This window comes from Pseudophryne corroboree, chromosome 11, assembly GCF_028390025.1.
Source record: "Pseudophryne corroboree isolate aPseCor3 chromosome 11, aPseCor3.hap2, whole genome shotgun sequence".
NCBI classification, from domain to species: domain Eukaryota; kingdom Metazoa; phylum Chordata; class Amphibia; order Anura; family Myobatrachidae; genus Pseudophryne; species Pseudophryne corroboree.
Window position 1 is genome coordinate 112,090,456 of NC_086454.1, and position 21,478 is coordinate 112,111,933.

The window sequence follows — 21,478 nt, forward strand, 5'->3', positions numbered from 1 at the left end:
GCTTTGGTGTGTGCTGGCAAACTCTCCTTCTGTCTCCCCAAAGGGCTAGTGGGGTCCTGTCTTCTATCAGAGCATTCCCTGTGTGTCTGCTGTGTGTCGGTACGTGTGTGTCGACATGTATGAGGACGATGTTGGCGTGGAGGCGGAGCAATTGCCTGTAATGGTGATGTCACCCCCTAGGGAGTCGACACCAGAATGGATGGCTTTGTTTATGGAATTACGGGATAGTGTCAGCACACTACAAAAGTCGGTTGACGACATGAGACAGCCGGCAAACCAGTTAGTACCTGTCCAGGCGTCTCAGACACCGTCAGGGGCTGTAAAACGCCCTTTACCTCAGTCGGTCGACACAGACCCAGACACTGACACTGAATCCAGTGTCGACGGTGAAGAAACAAACGTATTTTCCAGTAGGGCCACACGTTATATGATCACGGCAATGAAGGAGGCTTTGCATATCTCTGATACTGCAAGTACCACAAAAAGGGGTATTATGTGGGGTGTGAAAAAACTACCGATAGTTTTTCCTGAATCAGAGGAACTGAATGAAGTGTGTGATGAAGCGTGGGTTACCCCAGATAGAAAACTGCTAATTTCAAAGAAGTTATTGGCATTATACCCTTTCCCGCCAGAGGTTAGGGCGCGCTGGGAAACACCTCCTGGGGTGGATAAGGCGCTCACACGCTTATCAAAGCAAGTGGCGTTACCGTCTCCTGATACGGCCGCCCTCCAGGATCCAGCTGATAGGAGGCTGGAGAATACATTAAAAAGTATATACACACATACGGGTGTTATACTGAGACCAGCAATCGCCTCAGCCTGGATGTGCAGTGCTGGCGTGGCTTGGTCGGAGTCACTGTCTGAAAATATTGATACCCTGGATAGGGACAGTATTTTACTGACTATAGAGCAGTTAAAGGATGCATTTCTTTATATGCGAGATGCACAGAGAGATATTTGCACTCTGGCATCAAGAGTAAGTGCGATGTCCATATCTGCCAGAAGAAGTTTATGGACGCGCCAGTGGTCAGGTGATGCGGATTCCAAACGACATATGGAAGTATTGCCGTATAAGGGGGAGGAATTATTTGGGGTCGGTCTATCGGATCTGGTGGCCACGGCAACGGCCGGAAAATCCACCTTTTTACCCCAGGTCACCTCCCAGCAGAAAAAGCCGCAGGCTTTTCAGCCGCAGTCCTTTCGTTCCTATAAGAACAAACGAGCAAAAGGACATTCCTATTTGCCCCGAGGCAAAGGAAAGGGTAAGAGACTGCAACAAGCAGCTCCTTCCCAGGAGCAGAAGCCCTCCCCGGCTTCTACAAAGGCGTCAGCATGACGCTGGGACCTTACAAGCAGACTCAGGGGCGGTGGGGGGTCGCCTCAAACATTTCAGCGCACAGTGGGCTCACTCGCAGGTGGACCCCTGGATCCTGCAGGTAGTATCTCAGGGTTACAGGTTGGAATTCGAGAAGTCCCCTCCTCGCCGTTTCCTAAAGTCTGCTTTGCCAACGTCTCCCTCCGACAGGGCGACGGTATTGGAGGCCATTCACAAGCTGTATTCTCAGCAGGTGATAGTCAAGGTACCCCTCCTACAACAGGGACAGGGGTATTACTCCACGCTATTTGTGGTACCGAAGCCGGACGGCTCGGTAAGACCGATTCTAAGAAGAGAAGGCGTCTTAATTATCCCTTACTTGGACGATCTCCTGATAAGGGCAAGATCCAGAGAACAGCTGGAGGTCGGAGTAGCACTAACCCAAGTAGTGCTCCAACAACACGGGTGGATTCTGAATTTTCCAAAATCCCAACTGATCCCGACGACACGTCTGTTGTTCCTAGGGATGATTCTGGACACTGTTCAGAAAAAGGTATTTCTTCCGGAGGAGAAAGCCAGGGAGTTATCCGATCTAGTCAGGAACCTCCTAAAACCAGGAAAAGTATCTGTGCATCAATGCACAAGAGTCCTGGGAAAAATGGTAGCTTCTTACGAAGCGATTCCATTCGGCAGATTCCATGCACGAACTTTTCAGTGGGATCTGCTGGACAAATGGTCCGGATCGCATCTGCAGATGCATCAGCGGATAAAATTGTCCACAAGGACAAGAGTGTCTCTGCTATGGTGGTTGCAGAGTGCTCATCTGTTAGAGGGCCGCAGATTCGGCATACAGAACTGGGTCCTAGTGACCACGGATGCCAGCCTGAGAGGCTGGGGAGCGGTCACACAGGGAAGAAACTTCCAGGGCGTGTGGTCAAGCCTGGAGACGTCTCTTCACATAAATATACTGGAGCTAAGAGCAATCTACAATGCTCTAAGCCTGGCAAAACCTCTGCTTCAGGGTCAGCCGGTGTTGATTCAGTCGGACAACATCACGGCAGTCGCCCACGTAAACAGACAGGGCAGCACAAGAAGCAGGAGGGCAATGGCAGAAGCTGCAAGGATTCTCCGCTGGGCAGAAAATCATGTGTTAGCACTGTCAGCTGTGTTCATCCCGGGAGTGGACAACTGGGAAGCAGACTTCCTCAGCAGACACGATCTGCACCCGGGAGAGTGGGGACTTCATCCAGAAGTCTTCCACATGATTGTGGTCCATTGGGAAAGACCAATGGTGGACATGATGGCGTCCCGCCTCAACAAAAAACTGGACAGGTATTGCGCCAGGTCAAGAGACCCTCAGGCAATAGCTGTAGACGCTCTGGTAACACCATGGGTGTACCAGTCAGTGTATGTGTTTCCTCCTCTGCCTCTCATACCAAAAGTACTGAGAATTATACGGCAAAGGGGAGTAAGAACGATACTCGTGGCTCCGGATTGGCCAAGAAGAACTTGGTACCCGGAACTTCAGGAGATGCTCACGGAAGATCCGTGGCCTCTACCTCTAAGACGGGACCTGCTTCAGCAGGGACCGTGTCTATTCCAAGACTTACCGCGGCTGCGTTTGACGGCATGGCGGTTGAACGCCGAATCCTAAGGGAAAAAGGCATTCCGGAAGAGGTCATCCCTACCCTGGTAAAAGCCAGGAAGGAGGTGACTGCACAACATTATCACCGCATTTGGAGAAAATATGTTGCGTGGTGTGAGGCCAGGAAGGCCCCGACGGAGGAATTTCAACTGGGTCGATTCCTACATTTCCTGCAAACAGGATTGTCTATGGGCCTCAAATTAGGGTCCATTAAGGTTCAAATTTCGGCCCTGTCGATTTTCTTCCAGAAAAAATTGGCTTCAGTTCCTGAAGTCCAGACTTTTGTAAAAGGAGTACTACATATACAGCCCCCGGTTGTGCCCCCAGTGGCACCATGGGATCTTAATGTAGTTTTGGATTTTCTCAAATCCCATTGGTTTGAGCCACTCAAATCGGTGGATTTGAAATATCTTACATGGAAAGTAACCATGCTACTGGCCCTGGCTTCAGCCAGGAGAGTGTCAGAATTGGCGGCTTTATCGTATAAAAGCCCATATCTGATTTTCCATTCGGACAGGGCAGAACTGCGGACGCGTCCTCACTTTCTGCCTAAGGTGGTTTCAGCATTTCACCTGAACCAGCCTATTGTGGTGCCTGCGGCTACTAGCGATTTGGAGGATTCCAAGTTGCTGGACGTTGTCAGAGCATTGAAAATATATATTTCAAGGACGGCTGGAGTCAGAAAATCTGACTCGCTGTTTATACTGTATGCACCCAACAAGCTGGGTGCTCCTGCTTCTAAGCAGACGATTGCTCGTTGGATTTGTAGCACAATTCAACTTGCACATTCTGTGGCAGGCCTGCCACAGCCTAAATCTGTCAAGGCCCATTCCACAAGGAAGGTGGGCTCATCTTGGGCGGCTGCCCGAGGGGTCTCGGCATTACAACTCTGCCGAGCAGCTACGTGGTCAGGGGAGAACACGTTTGTAAAATTCTACAAATTTGATACCCTGGCTAAGGAGGACCTGGAGTTCTCTCATTCGGTGCTGCAGAGTCATCCGCACTCTCCCGCCCGTTTGGGAGCTTTGGTATAATCCCCATGGTCCTTACGGAGTACCCAGCATCCACTAGGACGTCAGAGAAAATAAGATTTTACTCACCGGTAAATCTATTTCTCGTAGTCCGTAGTGGATGCTGGGCGCCCATCCCAAGTGCGGATTGTCTGCAATACTTGTACATAGTTATTGTTACAAAAAAATCGGGTTGTTATTGTTGTGAGCCGTCTGTTCAGAGGCTCCTACGTTTGTCATACTGTTAACTGGGTTCAGATCACAAGTTGTACGGTGTGATTGGTGTGGCTGGTATGAGTCTTACCCGGGATTCAAAATCCTTCCTTATTGTGTACGCTCGTCCGGGCACAGTATCCTAACTGAGGCTTGGAGGAGGGTCATAGGGGGAGGAGCCAGTACACACCACCTAGTGGTCAAACTTTTAAATTTTGTGCCCTGTCTCCTGCGGAGCCGCTATTCCCCATGGTCCTGACGGAGTCCCAGCATCCACTACGGACTACGAGAAATAGATTTATCGGTAAGTAAAATCTTATTTTTAATAAGCACTTATTGTATTTCATGTGATTATTCTCTCTATACATTTACAGTAAGTTTGATGGTAAATATTACAGTAAAGTTTAGCCCCTGATACAAATGATGAAGAAATTAATACCACTTTTACACTCGCACTCCCGGGTCACTCCCGGGATGCTTCCCGGGATGCATCCCGGGATGCATTCCCGGGACTGACCCCTTTCACACTGCATTAAGACCTGGGATCGACCCGGGACAGCCCCATTTACACTGATCCCGGGATATCCCTGCAAATGCATTAGTATGTCATTAGAAATGGCCTTGGGCTCAGAAAAGATGACATCAGCTTTTCTGAGCCCAAGAAAGCTCCAATCCAAGTCCTTTTAACAGTCCCGGGATAGTGAATCCCGGGACGGACCCTTTTACACTACACAGCTTCCCGGGACGGTCCCGGGTTCAACCCTGCTTTTGACCTGGGATGAAATCCCGGGATGCTCGTCCCGGGAAATTGTCCATGTACCCATTTACACTGAGAAGAATCCCGGGATGATGCGCGTTCACGTGCAATATCCCGGGATTTTCCTGCGAGTGTAAAAGGGGTATTAGTTGATGTCACTTTGGAATTATTATTATTATTATTATTATTATTATTATTTTGTAAATGTGGAATACACTAGAAATTTTCCATTGTATTTCTTCTAAAATGTAGTTACTGTTGCCTTTAATTTTGTTTACACATTTGGTTGAGCAACTACAACAGCATTTAACTGATTGATCTAAACAAGGTAGCAAAACTTGAAGGTTAATTACATACAGTAGTTACATAGTTAGTGAGGTTGAAAAAAGGCAAAAAGCCCATCGGGTTCAGCCTGTATTCTGTATTAAGATGTTCATATTATAATGCACCTGCTGAAGTAATGGTTTAGTACCAATTGACAACTATGATTGGTACCACTCCCAGATATTAATGTCACTATGTTAAAAGCTATGGGGTATATGCAATTGCGGTCGAATTGCCGCAAATGTCGAAAAACGGGGCATTTTAGACACACAAAAAAAATGATTCGACAATGCAATACAGTACTTTTCGACAAAAAAACGTCCGTTTCAAATTCGACTTTTTGCAATTCGACAGTTGTCAAATTCGACATGTCTGCAATGGTAAAAATGCGGCTTTTTCGACAAAAGTATATTCAATTGAAGAATGTCGATTCGACAACAGTGCTTTTCGACAGTCATTTCGTCAATTTCAGTCCGCCTCATTTTGCTGGCGGGATCTAATAAAAATTTTTAAAAACATGTTTTTTTTGGTGTGTTTTTTTATTGCTTATAGCATATCTATTTATATTAGAAGGGATTATGTCAGTGGTTTCCAAACTTTTTTGAATCATGGCGCCTTAGAATATCAGAATTGTTTTCACGGCACCCCTAGGCCAAAAATTTCTTATTGAGAAATTTAGAAAGAAATATTACATTAAGTAGATCGCGTTTATATGTCATCCTTAGGGTCAGTTGTGTGGTGACAGATTTGCTTCTGTTTGGCCACATATTTTATGACTGCACTGGTTTTGCCAATTATATTGACCATGAATAATTTGAATTGGTCCTGGACCACCAACCCAGGGCACCCCCTGCAAGTGTCCCGAGGCACCCCAGGGAGCCACGGCACACAGTTTGGGAACCTCTGGATTATGTGCTTGGTTTGTCTATTAGGAGCCACAAGTATTATTTATATATTTTAAAAGAATATTATTATTTTTTTACTGACTAAAATAATATGGAGAGATCAGAGCATGTTTTTCAGTGGGAAGGGGTGGGAATGTGTAAAAAATCCTGAAAAAAAATGCGTGGGGTCCCCCCTCCTAAGCATAACCAGCCTCGGGCTCTTTGAGCCGGTCCTGGTTGTAAAAATACGGGGGGGGGGAAATGACAGGGGATCCCCCGTATTTTCACAACCAGCACCAGCTCTGCGTCCGGTCCTGGTGCCAAAAATACGGGGGACAAAAAACGTAGGGGTCCCCCGTATTTTTTAACACCAGCACCGGGCTCCACTAGTCAGAGAGATAATGCCACAGCCGGGGGACACTTTTATATCGGTCCCTGCGGCCGTGGCATTAAATCACTAACTAGTCACCCCTGGCCGGGGTACCCTGGAGGAGTGGGGACCCCTTAAATCAAGGGTTCCCCCCCTCCAGCCACCCAAGGGCCAGGGGTGAAGCCCAAGGCTGTCCGTCCCCCCATCCAAGGGCTGCGGATGGGATGTTGATAGCCAAGTGACAAAAATAGAGAATATTGTTTTTTGTAGCAGAACTACAAGTCCCAGCAAGCCTCCCCCGCAAGCTGGTACTTGGAGAACCCCAAGTACCAGCATGCAGGGGGAAACGGGCCCGCTGGTACCTATAGTACTACTGCAAAAAAAATACCCAAATAAAAACAGTACACGCACACCGTGAAAGTAAAACTTTATTACATACATGCACACCGACACACACATACTTACCTATGTTCACACGCCGACTCGGTCCCCTTCACCAGTAGAATCCATGGCGTACCTGTAAATAAAATTATACTCACAAAAATCCAGTGTAGATCTGTCCTCTTCTTGTTTGTAATCCACGTACTTGGCAAAATAATAAAACGCTAAACCCGGACAATGCACTGAAAGGGGTCCCATGTTTACATATGGGACCTCTTTCCCCTTTACTGTCATAGAGGGTCCCTTCAGCCAATCAGGGAGTGCCATGTCGTTGCACTCTCCTGATTGGCTGTGCACGTCTGAGCTGTCAGACGGCGCATAGCACTATGCCGCTCCATTATCTTCAATGGTGGGAACTTTGCGGTCAGCGGTTGACCGCAAGTAACCTAACTGGTCTATAGTTACCAGGATTATTTTTAATTCCCTTTTTAAATAAAGGCACTACCTCAGCTATGCGCCAATCCTTTGGTACCATGCCTGATGTAATTGAACTATGGAAAATCAAGTATAGTGGTTTTGCTAGCTATAACCTAAGCTCCATAATAACCCTGGGATGAAAACCATTATTTTCTGTGCTTTTTCCTAGGTTGCTATCCTTCCTGCCCAAGTGACAAGCCCTATTTAGAGGAAGTTACCATGAAGTGTGTAGCTGAATGTGGTTGCTATGATCAAATGGGAAAATACTATAGCCCAGGAGACCTAATTCTATCCTGTAACAATTGTGAAATTTGGTATGATATTTTGCAATTTTATTTTAAAAAATGTAAAGTATTTTGTGAAGCTACATGACTTAAGTTATTCTTTTTTATTTTTCAGTGAATGCACAACTAGCGGAATTAAATGCTGGTATGATGTAAATGGTAAGTTTCCATGTAAACCTATACAGATATATTAAGTAATTACATTTACATAATAGTGCGAGTAATAATTTACATACTTAGTGTGAGCAACAGTGAAACTGTAACTTGTATGTAAGAGGACAGATATCATTTAAAATATTCCCTTGCCAAATATGACAGTTATGAGCTGGTTGGCTGGTACTTTATTTCAATCCACTTTATCTCCATCGAAAGCTTAGTAAATAGACCCCTAAATCAGTTATCTGTGTGTGTCTAGAGTGAATGTTTAAATCGGGTGGAACCCTTGGCAGTAACACAGATGCCGAGTATGCACTTGGGAACAAATAAAACATTTTAAAATTGTGACTTTCCAATCCAAATCTATACTTCTTTCTACCGTAAAATAAAAAAGTTTAAAAAAATGAATACCTAAAATGAAATTGAATAAGTTTTAGATAGATGTTCTTGACCTAACACAATCTTAAGAAACGCAACAATTTCTGAGTGGTATATATTAGCCAGTTAAGTGGTTCAAGAGTATCTTCTGCAGATGTTAAGTTTACAATTAGTCTTTAGATAAATAACAATTTTATGAAGATAAAATTCAGCATTAAATAATTTGTGTATCACATAAAGCAGATTTTTTTTTAATCTCTAAACGAAGTGGATTCAGATTACTAATTCTAGGTAATAGGATTGTTAAATAAGAATTGTAAAGGAAATTAAGATCAGTGTGTTGCCCAATTTTACTACTAATACAGTTTATACTTCATTGCTTTTTTTATGATGGGTGGACAGCTTTTTCATTTTTAGTATGATGTGGTTTCTGGCAAGGTCAAAATTGTCATTAAACAATTTATAAGGATCCATGCATCATACGTTATGGTATGGATTTCAGGAAATAGTCTACAGAGTACTAAGTGGTTTGAAAGGCTAATCCTGGGCAAACTGTCACTGAGTGCATTTAACAATCGCGTGTGTGCAGAGGGACAGTCTTAATAGAGATGCAGAGATGTTTTCGCGTGGGATATGCATCAGGAGCAATGGCTTTATCTGTACAAGTTCCAGGAGTGCATGAAAGTGGGCAGACCACCTGAATGGCCATTCATTCCAAGTTTTTGTGTTTAAATAAATCAAAAAGATTTTGGACCAGACTCAGAGGTGCATATTCAAAAGTGTAATTGGATGCTGAGGATATGCGAAATAATGCTAATGACACTGCGGCAGGGATTTGTGCAGGGATGCCCACTGATAGTGTCTCTGAAACCAAACCACGGTCCGGATCTTCTCCAGAGTTTGGACTGAACAAAATCCCATTTTAAATCCGAATTTGGGGTTTTCTATTTGTTTTTGGTTGCAAATATAGCATGATTGTAGCTGTTTTTAATAAAAACATTTTTTTAAATCCGTATACAAAACCATAACAACCATAGCCAGTAAGGCAATTTTGGTAAAACCAAAACCCTCCAACAAATTAGAACCAAAACCAGGAAAATTGGCCGATGCGCATCTCTATACAAAATCGATCTAAAAACCAGTTAACATTGACAGGGTGCTCCAGGGACAAAATTCCATATTTACTAAAAATAGTTTTTGGTTGATTTTTTTGGCAGTTCCCCCCCCCCCCCCCCCCCCCAATTGATGGTCAATGCTGGTTGATTTTTAGGTCTTAATTCAGTCAGTCAGTTCCATTCAAAATCCATAGCAAATACACATAAAAATCAACCAAAAAATCAATAGAAATCAGTCAAAAATCAACTACCACTTCCTGCTGATTTTCTATTGGACAAAACAACCACATGCAAGAAGATGTCGTGGGTCCTCTAATTCTGGTTTGTGGACATTTCTGATGGTGAGGTGCCTGTGATGGTTAGTGTAATTCTCCAATGGTGGGGTGCCTGCGAAGTGCCCCCTGAACCATGTGATTCATAAACGGACATTATGGCAATCACAGCTGTGATTGGGGAAGTTGAGGATGTGTGAAATTATGAAAAAAAAAACCCCCAGCAGCCCTGAAAAGTACAGAGACGCCCACTGGAGCCATCACAAAGGCACAGCGACTGCTTACGCATTCGCAGCGCATAAGCAGATCCTTCAATAATCATCAGCTCGATTAAATCAATGGCCAAGCAACATGACGGCCTGAACAGAGATGTCCAAATATGGCCTGAGTTCAATGCCCACAAATGGTATCTGACTGCCGATCACTCTGCGTGAGGGTAAGCGCTGCACGCAGCATCGCTTTTAGACTATGGCATATGTGCAGCATGAAGCATATGCATACGCAGTTTAACAATAATGTCTGTATTGCAAATACATCAGCATAGCGTCTGTTATCACTATTTTCATATGCATCATACTGAAGCTTTAGGCAATAGAATGTGTTTTAGAACTGAAAAATTCCTTACTTTTAAGAATCCTCCAATATGCAAAATTAATGGAAAACACAAAATCAACCTTTATTAAATATTCCCCATTAAAACAGGGATGGTCACACAATATTGATTCAATTTGTCATTTTGGAGACCTCACTTGAGGTCAAATGCCTGATTCAGACTTGTATATTAACCCTTTGGTTAGCATACAAGTCTGATGGTGGGGAATCTGCGCATTTGTGGCATTCATTCTGCGCTTGTGCCAAATGGGTCTTCGCACACAGTGCCCCCTAAGCCCCAGCCTGATTGACAGTTTGAAGGTGTTTGGGGGCGAGGAAGGAGTGGCAACCGGGTCCACTACAAAAAATGGAAGCGTGTCCCCTTCACTTTGTGGGAGTGCAGAAGTGAGTGTCTGCCTTCTTGGTGACTCAGATTTATTGGCCTCGGTTGTGGATCTGAGACATCCATCTGAGTAATCTGAAGGGTACTGAGATGACCGATGGTCCCGCAGAGTGATCCAATTGTGTGTCTTCAGATGCAGCAGTGGATCACGGAAGCTATGTATTTACACCAGATACCCCCTGTATTAGCAGATTAGTTGTACGGTATTCCACAACCTTCTTCCATGCTGTACAACAGGGTCAGCAATAGAAATCCTGGGGTCCACATCCCTCCCTAGTAGGTTTAGGCTGGTTGACCATTGGCTAATCCCCATTGTCTCTCTCCAGCCTCACTCGCATCTTTCCAGCCTCACTCTTCATCTGTATCGCTCTAGCCTCATCCTTGTCTGTGTCTCTCCAGCACCATTCCTGTTTCTCCAGGCTCATCCTGCCTTTGTCTCTCCATTTCTATCTATCCACTCATCTCACCTGTGTCTCTCAGCCTTACCCCCCATGTCTCTCAGACTCATTCCCCACACTGTATCTCTTAGTCTCAACCTCCACCTGTGTTTCTCAGTCCCAGCCTACCCATGTCTCTTAGCCTGGCCTGTGTCTTTCAGCCTCACCCCCCCCCCCAGGTATTTATCTGCCCCCATCCCATGGTGTCTCTCAGCCTCCCTATTCCCCTGTGACTCTCAGCTTCGCACTCACTCTCACCATCCCCTGTGTCTCTAAGCCTCCCCATTCCCCTGTGTCTCTCAGTCTTCTCCCATGTCTCTTAGCCTTCCCCTGTTTCTCAGCCTCACCACCTCTGTGTCCATCAGTCTTCCCTTGTGTCTCTCAGACTCATCATCTCCAAGTATTTCTCTGCCCCCCCATCCCATGGTGTCTCTCAGCCTCCCTAATCATCTGTCTCCTAGCGTCCCACTCAGTCTCTCAACATCCCCTGTGTCTCTTTGCCTCCCCATTCCCCTTTGTATTTCAGTCTTCTCCAGTGTTTTTCATCCTTACCCTGTTTCTCAGCTTCACCACCCCTGTGTCTCTCAGTCTTCCCTTGTGTCTCTCAGCCTCACTATCTCCAGGTATTTCTTTGCCCCCCTATCCCATGGTGTCTCTCAGTGTCCCTATTCCCCAGTTTCTCTCAGCGTCTCACTCAGTCTTTCACCATCCCCCTGTGTCTCAGCTTCACCATCCCCCTGTGTCTCTCATATAATATGGGTAGGCGATGTCCATTTTTTTATTACAAGCAAAGAAGGCTTGGAGCATAATAGCGATAAATTCTTCACGTTAGAGATATAAGCTTGTACAGAAGTGACTGCTTCCCCCTGTTTATTTTGGGCCCCTTGATGAAGTTTGATAATATGCTTCCATTCTGATGGTCCAATAGACTACACTAAGATGTGGCCATGTCTGCACAGTATAGCGTACAATGGGTAAAATCTCATTGCGCAGTGTCACTGCTTCTCCTTCAATTTTAAGGTCTCTGAGTCCAATTTTCTGTCTCTGTCGCCAGTCTCTTGTCCCAAACTTTCAGTGCCACTGAATCTGTTACCCCGTTCACATCGACACAAAATCCCGGGTTATTGCCGGTTTAACCCGGGTCTCAGCTCATTGTGAAAGAGTTAACCTGAGTCCAGTGACCCTGGAAATCCACCCCCGGTAGCTGCCTGGGTTGGTCCAGGAAGGACCCGGGTTACAAGGCAGTGTGAGCAGGTAATCTGGGTCATACGAACTGTTAGGCGCGTTGGCTCTCGCCGGCGCCCCGACCGTTGCCGAGCAATGGTCACGGCCGCCGTGCCTCCCTGTTGCCCCGCACGGCACCTGGCAATGGCGGGACGCTGTGCGCGCTGAGCCGCCGGGTCCCTGGCAACGTCAGGACGCCGTGCGCTTGGAGCCGCCGGGTCCATGGCAACAGGGACGCCACAGGCGGACCACGTACCCCGTGGCCATGTTAATTTTAAATACACCTGTTTAACTCTGAGTCGTGCAGCAAGGCAGCTGCACATCATCACTAATTAGGTTCTCTATAGCCATTGGAGGGCTCCCTGTTATATTCTGCCGGTGATAGCTTCCTGTGAGCTGTTCCTGCTCTGGAGAATATTCCCTGTCCGGTATTTTATAGTCCACTCATCTTGTTCTGGTGGTCCTGCCTCCTGGTGTTGGAAGTCAATCCTTGAACTTCTCCCTGGCTTCCTGTCGGTTGTCACCTGCGTTAGAGATCCGAAGATTCCGGTTCGCTTACGTTTGTTCCCGGTGCTGTGAGTAGCGACCTTCAGCCGCACCTTGCGGCCTTGGCCGTGGAATTCCAGTTATCCGAGTTTCTTGGTGTTTTTGCGGAGGTGTTCCGCTACAGCTGTCCTACCTGGTATACGGCGGTGCGGTGTAGGGTTTGGATAGTGTTCCTTGATTTCCTTTTCCTTTGGCGGCCGTGCCGCACATACGATTTCTTTGTAGTTCAGTAGTAGCCCCCAGCTCAGTTTTGTGCTTAGTTAGTTGTCCCCTTGTTATCATCCCGTCTCCGTTTACGCCTTGTCTCATACTAACACCGGGGGGCATCGGAGTTGGGCAGACCTAATCCGCCCTTCAAACACGGCTGCCGTGGGCCCAAGAACACATAGTCTAGCAGGCGTAGACGGACCATGCAGGTGAAACAACGGAGTTAGGTTGCTAGGGGTTGTTATTACACCTTGTCATTATTTCAGCGTCACGTTCTTGTGCTCGAGACTTACCACTCTACACCTTTTCGTTCGGAGCACAAAGAACGTAACACGAACTAGGTCCTTTTCACTACAGTGGGAGAGCCGCAGTCCAGGTCCTTGGAGATGATGTCATTTTCAATCGCTGGCAGAGGTAAGCCCTGGCAATATACTGGGTCCAGCTAGCGGTGGGAATAGGTATAAGCCAATGTGACATGACTTGAAACCTGTGTTCTGTGACCCGGGCTGGATCTAGGGTTCTGATCTGAAAGGGTATTTGTGAAGTCAGGCTTGAAAGTAGAGAGAAAGGGATAGATGATGACAAGTTTCATATACTGTAGGAGATCAATTGTAGTTATTTACCTCACATAACCTGTGCCCTACAGCTTGGCAAAAGTTCTTGCATGTCTAGCTTAATTACTGTGACTGATTTGTGGTGTGCACAGATGATAGAGATGTTGTCCTTATATAGCAAACAATAGACCTCTTCATGGTCTGAAGGATCCTTCTGATCTCTGAGTTCTGATCTATGAGTTCTGTCAAACGCATACAATAAAGAGCTTAACAAAACATAAAGCTAGAGCAGGATTATCTGACCTCAGTCAGAACTGTAAAGGGGTCAGTATAAGCTATAAAAGTCAAGGTTCATCAGTTTAACATGTGAAGCAAATCTCTTCAGTGCCCTGCTAATAAACTGAATGTAGATGTCATAAAAGATCTCCTGATGAAGGCTAACCAGGACCACATACACATACAGATGTGTCCTCATACAAACAGCCTCAATACGCCATGCAACACGAGATGCCTGTGGTGAGTGAGCCGCCTGGTCGTTTGCAATTCTGCTAACATCAGGCATCTTCTTTTGCTGAAAATGCATCTTATTCACAATTCAATGCAGCCAGGAGACTGTGCTGATTAATTTGATATACTACACTTGTATAAAGTGACATTGTGTTTGACTGAATCTGTATACGGAGCAGAACAGAACTTGTTTTGTAGAAAAGCTGTGACTGCTACATTGTAGCACTTTGTGTCAGGGACAGATTAAGCCCGGGGGGGATGGGGGGGGGCAATTAGACAGGGATCTCGTTGTAAGGGGGGTGTATATTAGATTGTGCACCTACCAACTTTACGCATTCCATGAGTGACTAAACACTCTCTGTCTGGACTTCCCTCTTGGGGGGATATCCGATTAGGCCCTGTAAAACATCGGCTGCGAAAAACGTATGTTTTTCGTGATTTTTCCCAATGTTTCACCAATTTTTTTTTCTACAGCCTACCCAGATTGATCTTATGTAAAAAAAAAAATGCCAGTGAAACCTGTGTGTTTTTGGTAGAAACAGCCCTGTTTCGCACGGAAACGGGTCTGTTTCTGGGAATTTGGCAGAAAATCCCTGATGAGCGGGACAACCTGCAGCGTCCCATGCTCGCTACAGCAGCAGGCTGGGAGTGCAGGAATCCGGAAGCTGCCCTCGGTGCGGTGACCCCCAGCGGAGAAGCCGGGGCAGATCCATGACCGCATCCTCCTTCTCCTCCAACCCCAGCAGTGGTCACATGACGGGTGAGCGTCCATGTGTCTGGGGGGTCTAGAGGAGCAGCGCTTCACCGGGCACTGTCAGCAGCTGGCACCCGGTGCAGCTTCAGGTTACCCCCAATAAGCCACCGCTCATGCTGGCTTATCGGGAGTAATAGGACAGCCCCCGATGGGACAATTAGCTTTGGTAAATTACCGGGGCTAATTGGATATCCCCCTTACTATATGATTGGTGTCACCTACATTGAAATATTTAATTGATATGAAAGGTATTTCAACACAGGTTATTGCAATCATAAATTAATAGGAAAGTCCAGGTAAAGAGCATTTTGTCCCTCTTGAAATGGGTCATGTTGGGAGGTATGGATTGTGTATATTCAATTTAAACCAATGGTGTACTGTATATTAGATTTCAACTAATAGTTTAATAGTGCCTAGGTAATGTTTATAATGTAGCTCCACCTAATTGAGACACAACTATTTTCTAAAGTTTACTTGTCGTGGAAGAAAGGTAACTTAAACAACCTTAAAATACACATAGAATACTGTAGCAGCAGCCTCTGTACTACTTACACACTGGGACAAGACTCTATATGTGTCTCTCTCACAAGACCCAAATGCTCTCATTAGATTACACAGGACCTAGACACCCAGGTGGAGTGGAAGAGAAGCTGGGATCCCTGGATCACTTACAACTCGCTTCCCTCTCCTATGTCTCCTCTGTTCGGGAAGCTCCATTGTTAGCTCATGAACCTGATACTCCTGTGTCTTTGCTCACATTCTGGCTGCCTGTTTCTACTGCTGCATACGAGGGAGAGCTAGTGATGTCACTGTGCATCGGCCAGGGGGTCCTGACTGAGGATGCCCTGGGTACAGCATCCCCTGCACCCCCCCTTAATGTGGCTTTTGGTTTGTGTATAAATTCAGTCGCGTACAGATATACAAGTGTTAAATATCAAATTAATCAGAACAGTCTCCCTTTGTGTCCTAGTCACATTGTGTTTCGAAGAAGACTCATTTTTGGCAAAGCATAGGAAAAAAGATGCCTGACACTAGAAGAGTCTCACATGACCTGGCATGCCAAGGAGTGGCCCCGAGAGTGACCCGGGCCTGTTGGACGGTCCGGCTGCCCCCTCCCACTTTGTAGACACCGCTGGCACTTGGGGCGGGGAGAGAAAGCAGTGACTGCTGCTGCAGCAGACTCTATCCCAGCCCAGCACGCATGCTGCTGTGTGCTGCGCTGCGGAGAGAGGCAGCTGCAGAAGCAGTCACTTACGTAATGTGTGTGGGGTGAGCAATCGCTACCCTTCAGCGCCCATGAGTTCATCCACTGGCATCCCCCTCCCTCTTGTACAGTGCACGCCTGCTTCGCAGCCGCAATAAGTCTTATATTTTTTACATTTACTATGTAGAGAGGCTGGTCACACCTCCCTGTGTTGGACACACCCCCTTACATTTCCTGGGCCCAGTACAGCTGTTGGCGCCCCTGGTGCCAAGAGTGTATGTTTTGTGTGACTGTCACAAATATGTATGAAGACACATCTGTAATGTCCATGGATAAAATGGATGTTGTCCTTATGTAGAGCAAGGCTATCTGAAATCCTCTGGCCAGGAATGCCACCAGTCTAGTTCAGATGAACAATCTGTCCAATGGCAGCCTTTAGCCAGCTGGCTAGTTTCTTGGTGAGGATCTTTTAGCCCTCATTCAGGAAATAGAAAAGGGGGAATGTAATAGCATGCGATAAGCTGGAAGTGTGAGACTTTGTGAGAATACTCCCATTTTTTTAAAGCGACAATTATTTACACGACAAAACCACCTTCTGTCCTTATATGACCCATATGGTGCTCTATCCATCTATGCCCTCCCCCTTTCCATCTATTCATCTATGCCCCCATGTGGTGCTCTGTGTGTCCATCTATGCCCCCCATGTCTATCCGCCTGTCCATCTATGCACCATATGGTGCTTTGTCTATCCATGCCCCTGTCTATCCATCTATGCCTGCCCCTTCTCAATCTATCCATCTATACCCCCATATGGTTCTCTGTCTGTCCATCAAAGCCCTGCTTCCGTCTGTCAGTCTATACCCTCATATGGTGCTTTGTCTGTGCATGCCCCCAATCTGTCTGTCCATGTAACCCCCCCTGCCCCCTTCATCCTGTGGTGCAGTCAGTAGTGTCTCTTCTTCTTGCTTGTCCTCTACCTCTCCCCTCCTTTCCCTAACACTTTCCCTCTCTCTCTCTCTCTCTCTTGCTCCTCTCTCTTTCTTTCTTTCTTTCTTTCTTTCTTTCTTTCTTTCTTTCTTTCTTTCTTTCTTTCTTTCTTTCTCTCTCTCTCTCTCTCTCTCTCTCTGACACTGTCTCTATCTCCTTCTCCCTGACATTGTCTTCTTCTCTCCATTACACTCTCTCTGTCTCTCTCTCTGACATGTCTCTTTCTCTCCCCCCCTCTCTCTCTCTCTCTCTCTCTCTCTCTCTCTCTCTCTCTCTCTCGCTCTCTCTCTCCCTGGCACCCTTTCTGTCCCTCTTTCTCTTCCTAAAAATCACTCACTCTCTTTCTCCCCTCTTTCTCTCTCCCTCACTGACACATTCTCTCTTGCTCATCCCCCTTTCTCTCTGACACCCTCTCTCTGTCTTCCTGATGCCGCTCTCTCTCCACTCTCTCATCCCTTTCTCTCTTTCTACCTGACACCCTATCTCTCTCTAGCTCCTCTCTTTCCTTCCCTCATTCCCTCATTTTTAATTAAACCCTCTCTTTCTCTCTCTCTCCCCTTGACATCATCTTTGTATCTCACTCACCTCTCTTTCCTATCCGCCTAAGGGGCATTGTAGTGACAATGGCAGGGGGGCCACAATGTTCAAGTTACGCCCCTGCCAGTAGTCCCTTGATCTGCTGACAGTAAACCTCCCTGCTGCTGTATTTAGTACTGGAAATGAGCCCACTGCCAGGAGATATTGCCTCTGAGCAGCCTCTGCACCACCAAGCATGGCACTAAGGATCCAGTACTGCTGCCAAATACCCTCTGAATAACCGTGAAGGCCAATCCCAACTTCATCCTGCACAGGAGGAAGGGACATGGGACCAGAGGAGGAAGGAGAAATCTTATATATATATTTTCAGCACGAGGCAAGACGCACACAATTTTCCAATGAACACAGTGCTAGGCTCATGCAATATTGATTTCAGATGGAAATAAGCAGCCAGCAACATCCAATGCAAAATAAAAAATGAATCTTTGGGCGTTATGCTATTAGCCGTGGTAAAACATCAGGTGCGAAAAACATTAGTTTTTCCCAGTTTTTCCCAATGTTTCACCAATTATTTAAATAGGTCACCCGTGAAAAAAAAACCTTTTGTGGTTTCGTGAGAATCAACACCATTTTCGCTAGTAATGATCCCACGTGCTTTCACAGAAAAAAAATCCTCAAACCATGACCTGTTGGGGAATCTTGAGACTTGAAGTTGAGAACCACTGGCCCAAGGCGTTTTTTTTGTTTTTTTTGTTTCTTCCTTAGGGAATAATAAACTGGAAAAAAAAAGAGGATCCCCTTCATTGATTGGGTGAAAAATAAATTGGTTAAAGAGGGTTTTAAGGAGTGTTTATTTTAATATAGTATTTCGGGGTCTATTAAAACTAGTGATGTGCACCGGACATTTTTCGGGTTTTGTGTTTTGGTTTTGGATTCGGTTCCGCAGCCGTGTTTTGGATTCGGACGTGTTTTGGCAAAACCTCACCGAAAATTTTTTGTCGGATTCGGGTGTGTTTTGGATTCGGGTGTTTTTTACAAAAAACCCTAAAAAACAGCTTAAATCATAGAATTTGGGGGTCATTTTGATCCCATAGTTTTATTAACCTCAATAACCATAATTTCCACTCATTTCCAGTCTATTCTGAACACCTCACAATATTATTTTTAGTCCTAAAATTTGCACCGAGGTCGCTGGATGGCTAAGCTAAGCGACACAAGTGGCCGACACAAACACCTGGCCCATCTAGGAGTGGCACTGCAGTGTCAGGCAGGATGGCACTTCAAAAAAATTGTCCCCAAACAGCACATGATGCAAAGAAAAAAAGAGGCGCACCAAGGTCGCTGTGTGACTAAGCTAAGCGACACAAGTGGCCCGCACAAACACCTGGCCGATCTAGGAGTGGCACTGCAGTGTCAGACAAGATGGCACTTCAAAAAAATTGTCCACAAACAGCACATGATGCAAAGAAAAAAAGAGGTGCACCAAGGTCGCTGTGTGACTAAGCTAAGCGACACAAGTGGCCGACACAAACACCTGGCCCATCTAGGAGTGGCACTGCAGTGTCAGACAGGATGGCACTTCAAAAAAATTGTCCCCAAACAGCACATGATGCAAAGAAAAAAAGAGGCGCACCAAGGTCGCTGTGTGACTAAGCTAAGCGACACAAGTGGCCGACACAAACACCTGGCCCATCTAGGAGTGGCACTGCAGTGTCAGACAGGATGGCACTTCAAAAAAATTGTCCCCAAACAGCACATGATGCAAAGAAAAAAAGAGGCGCACCACAGGTATAGAATGTAGATGGATAGTATACTTAATGACGACACAGAGGTAGGCACAGCAGTGGCCTTCCGTACCGTACTGCTATATATAGTATACTGGTGGTCACTGTGTCAGCAAACTGCAAAACTAAAATGCACCACAGGTATAGAATGTAGATGGATAGTATACTTAATGACGACACAGAGGTAGGTACAGCAGTGGCCTTCCGTACCGTACTGCTATTATATAGTATACTGGTGGTCACTGTGTCAGCAAACTGCAAAACTAAAATGCACCACAGGTATAGAATGTAGATGGATAGTATACTTAATGAATGACGACACAGAGGTAGGTACAGCAGTGGCCTTCCGTACTGCTATATATAGTATACTGGTGGTCACTGTGTCAGCAAACTGCAAAACTAAAATGCACCACAGGTATAGAATGTAGATGGATAGTATACTTAATGAATGACGACACAGAGGTAGGTACAGCAGTGGCCTTCCGTACTGCTATATATAGTATACTGGTGGTCACTGTGTCAGCAAACTGCAAAACTAAAATGCACCACAGGTATAGAATGTAGATGGATAGTATACTTAATGAATGACGACACAGAGGTAGGTACAGCAGTGGCCTTCCGTACTGCTATATATAGTATACTGGTGGTCACTGTGTCAGCAAACTGCAAAACTAAAATGCACCACAGGTATAGATTGTAGATGGATAGTATACTTAATGAATGACGACACAGAGGTAGGTACAGCAGTGGCCTTCCGTACTGCTATATATAGTATACTGGTGGTCACTGTGTCAGCAAACTGCAAAACTAAAATGCACCACAGGTATAGAATGTAGATGGATAGTATACTTAATGACGACACAGAGGTAGGTACAGCAGTGGCCTTCCGTACCGTACTGCTATTATATATAGTATACTGGTGGTCACTGTGTCAGCAAACTGCAAAACTAAAATGCACCACAGGTATAGAATGTAGATGGATAGTATACTTAATGACGACACAGAGGTAGGTACAGCAGTGGCCTTCCGTACCGTACTGCTATTATATATAGTATACTGGTAGTCACTGTGTCAGCAAACTGCAAAACCAAAATGCACCACAGGTATAGAATGTAGATGGATAGTATACTTAATGAATGACTTACTCCTACACTGCGTTTAGCTCAGCCCGTTTCATTGCTGGTTTGACGTCACAAACACGCCCTGCGTTCGGCCAGCCACTCCCCCGTTTCTCCAGATACTCCCGCATTTTATCCTGACACGCCTGCGTTTTTTCGCACACTCCCAGAAAACGGTCAGTTTCCGCCCAGAAACACCCACTTCCTGTCAATCACACTCCGATCACTTCAACGATGAAAATTCTTTGTTCGGACGTGAGTAAATCTACTAAGTTTTGTGCTGAAATACTTAGTGCATGCACGCTGCGTACCATGCGCATGCGCATTTATGCCTTAATCGCTCCGTTGTGAAAATTGGCAACTAGCGAACAACTCGGAATGACCCCCATGGTTTTGCCCATTTGCTAACAAATTTGCTTCTGCGATCAGATCTGAACTAGGCCCTATGAGGCCTAGTGCTTGGACCCCTTTTATGGGCTGACCATATTATCCCTTTAAACTGGGACACTCATGAATTACACAGGTTCTGTGGCTGCTCAAAACCAGGTGAAATGCAGGCTTGAAGTCAGCCAGCCACATAACATGTGTAATTCATGAGTGTCCCAGGTTAAAGGGATAATATGGTCAGTCTACCTTTTAGATAACTTTACTTTAAATTATTGTTTATTTAATGCTTTATTTCCTTTTTATAATGTGTATTCTTAGTCATGGTTGTCAGAACTACTGGCAATCTCTCACCTGGTCCGGCATTCACCTTGGTTGCAGCCTGAGCCAGAGATGGACGCAAATGCCGTGATTTATATTAAGATGGCCACTGGAGACATCTGATATTCATCACATGTGTATGAAGAAGCAACCATCAGACTTCAACCTTCCAAGGAACCCTATGTTCACGCAGCATGGCAGTTGATAGTAAGACGCCAGCGTCATTTTAACTGACATGCCCCGGAAATGGTTGTGACACACCTGCGTTTAAGTGACACAACCCCCCCCCCCATTACCTCCTACAAATGCTACCTGCCTGTCACTCATTTTGTGAATAAA

General features: G+C 45.7%; 1 protein-coding gene across 1 annotated transcript in view; it reads left to right on the forward strand.

The window, feature by feature from the left end:
• LOC134969044 (mucin-2-like) overlaps positions 1–21,478 on the forward strand; it is a 695,488-nt gene that overhangs the window by 261,005 nt on the left and 413,005 nt on the right. The window contains exons 26-27 of the mRNA XM_063944753.1: positions 7,546–7,690; positions 7,776–7,819. Coding sequence (XP_063800823.1) covers positions 7,546–7,690; positions 7,776–7,819 — 189 coding nt within the window. The remainder of the gene's footprint in view (positions 1–7,545; positions 7,691–7,775; positions 7,820–21,478) is intronic.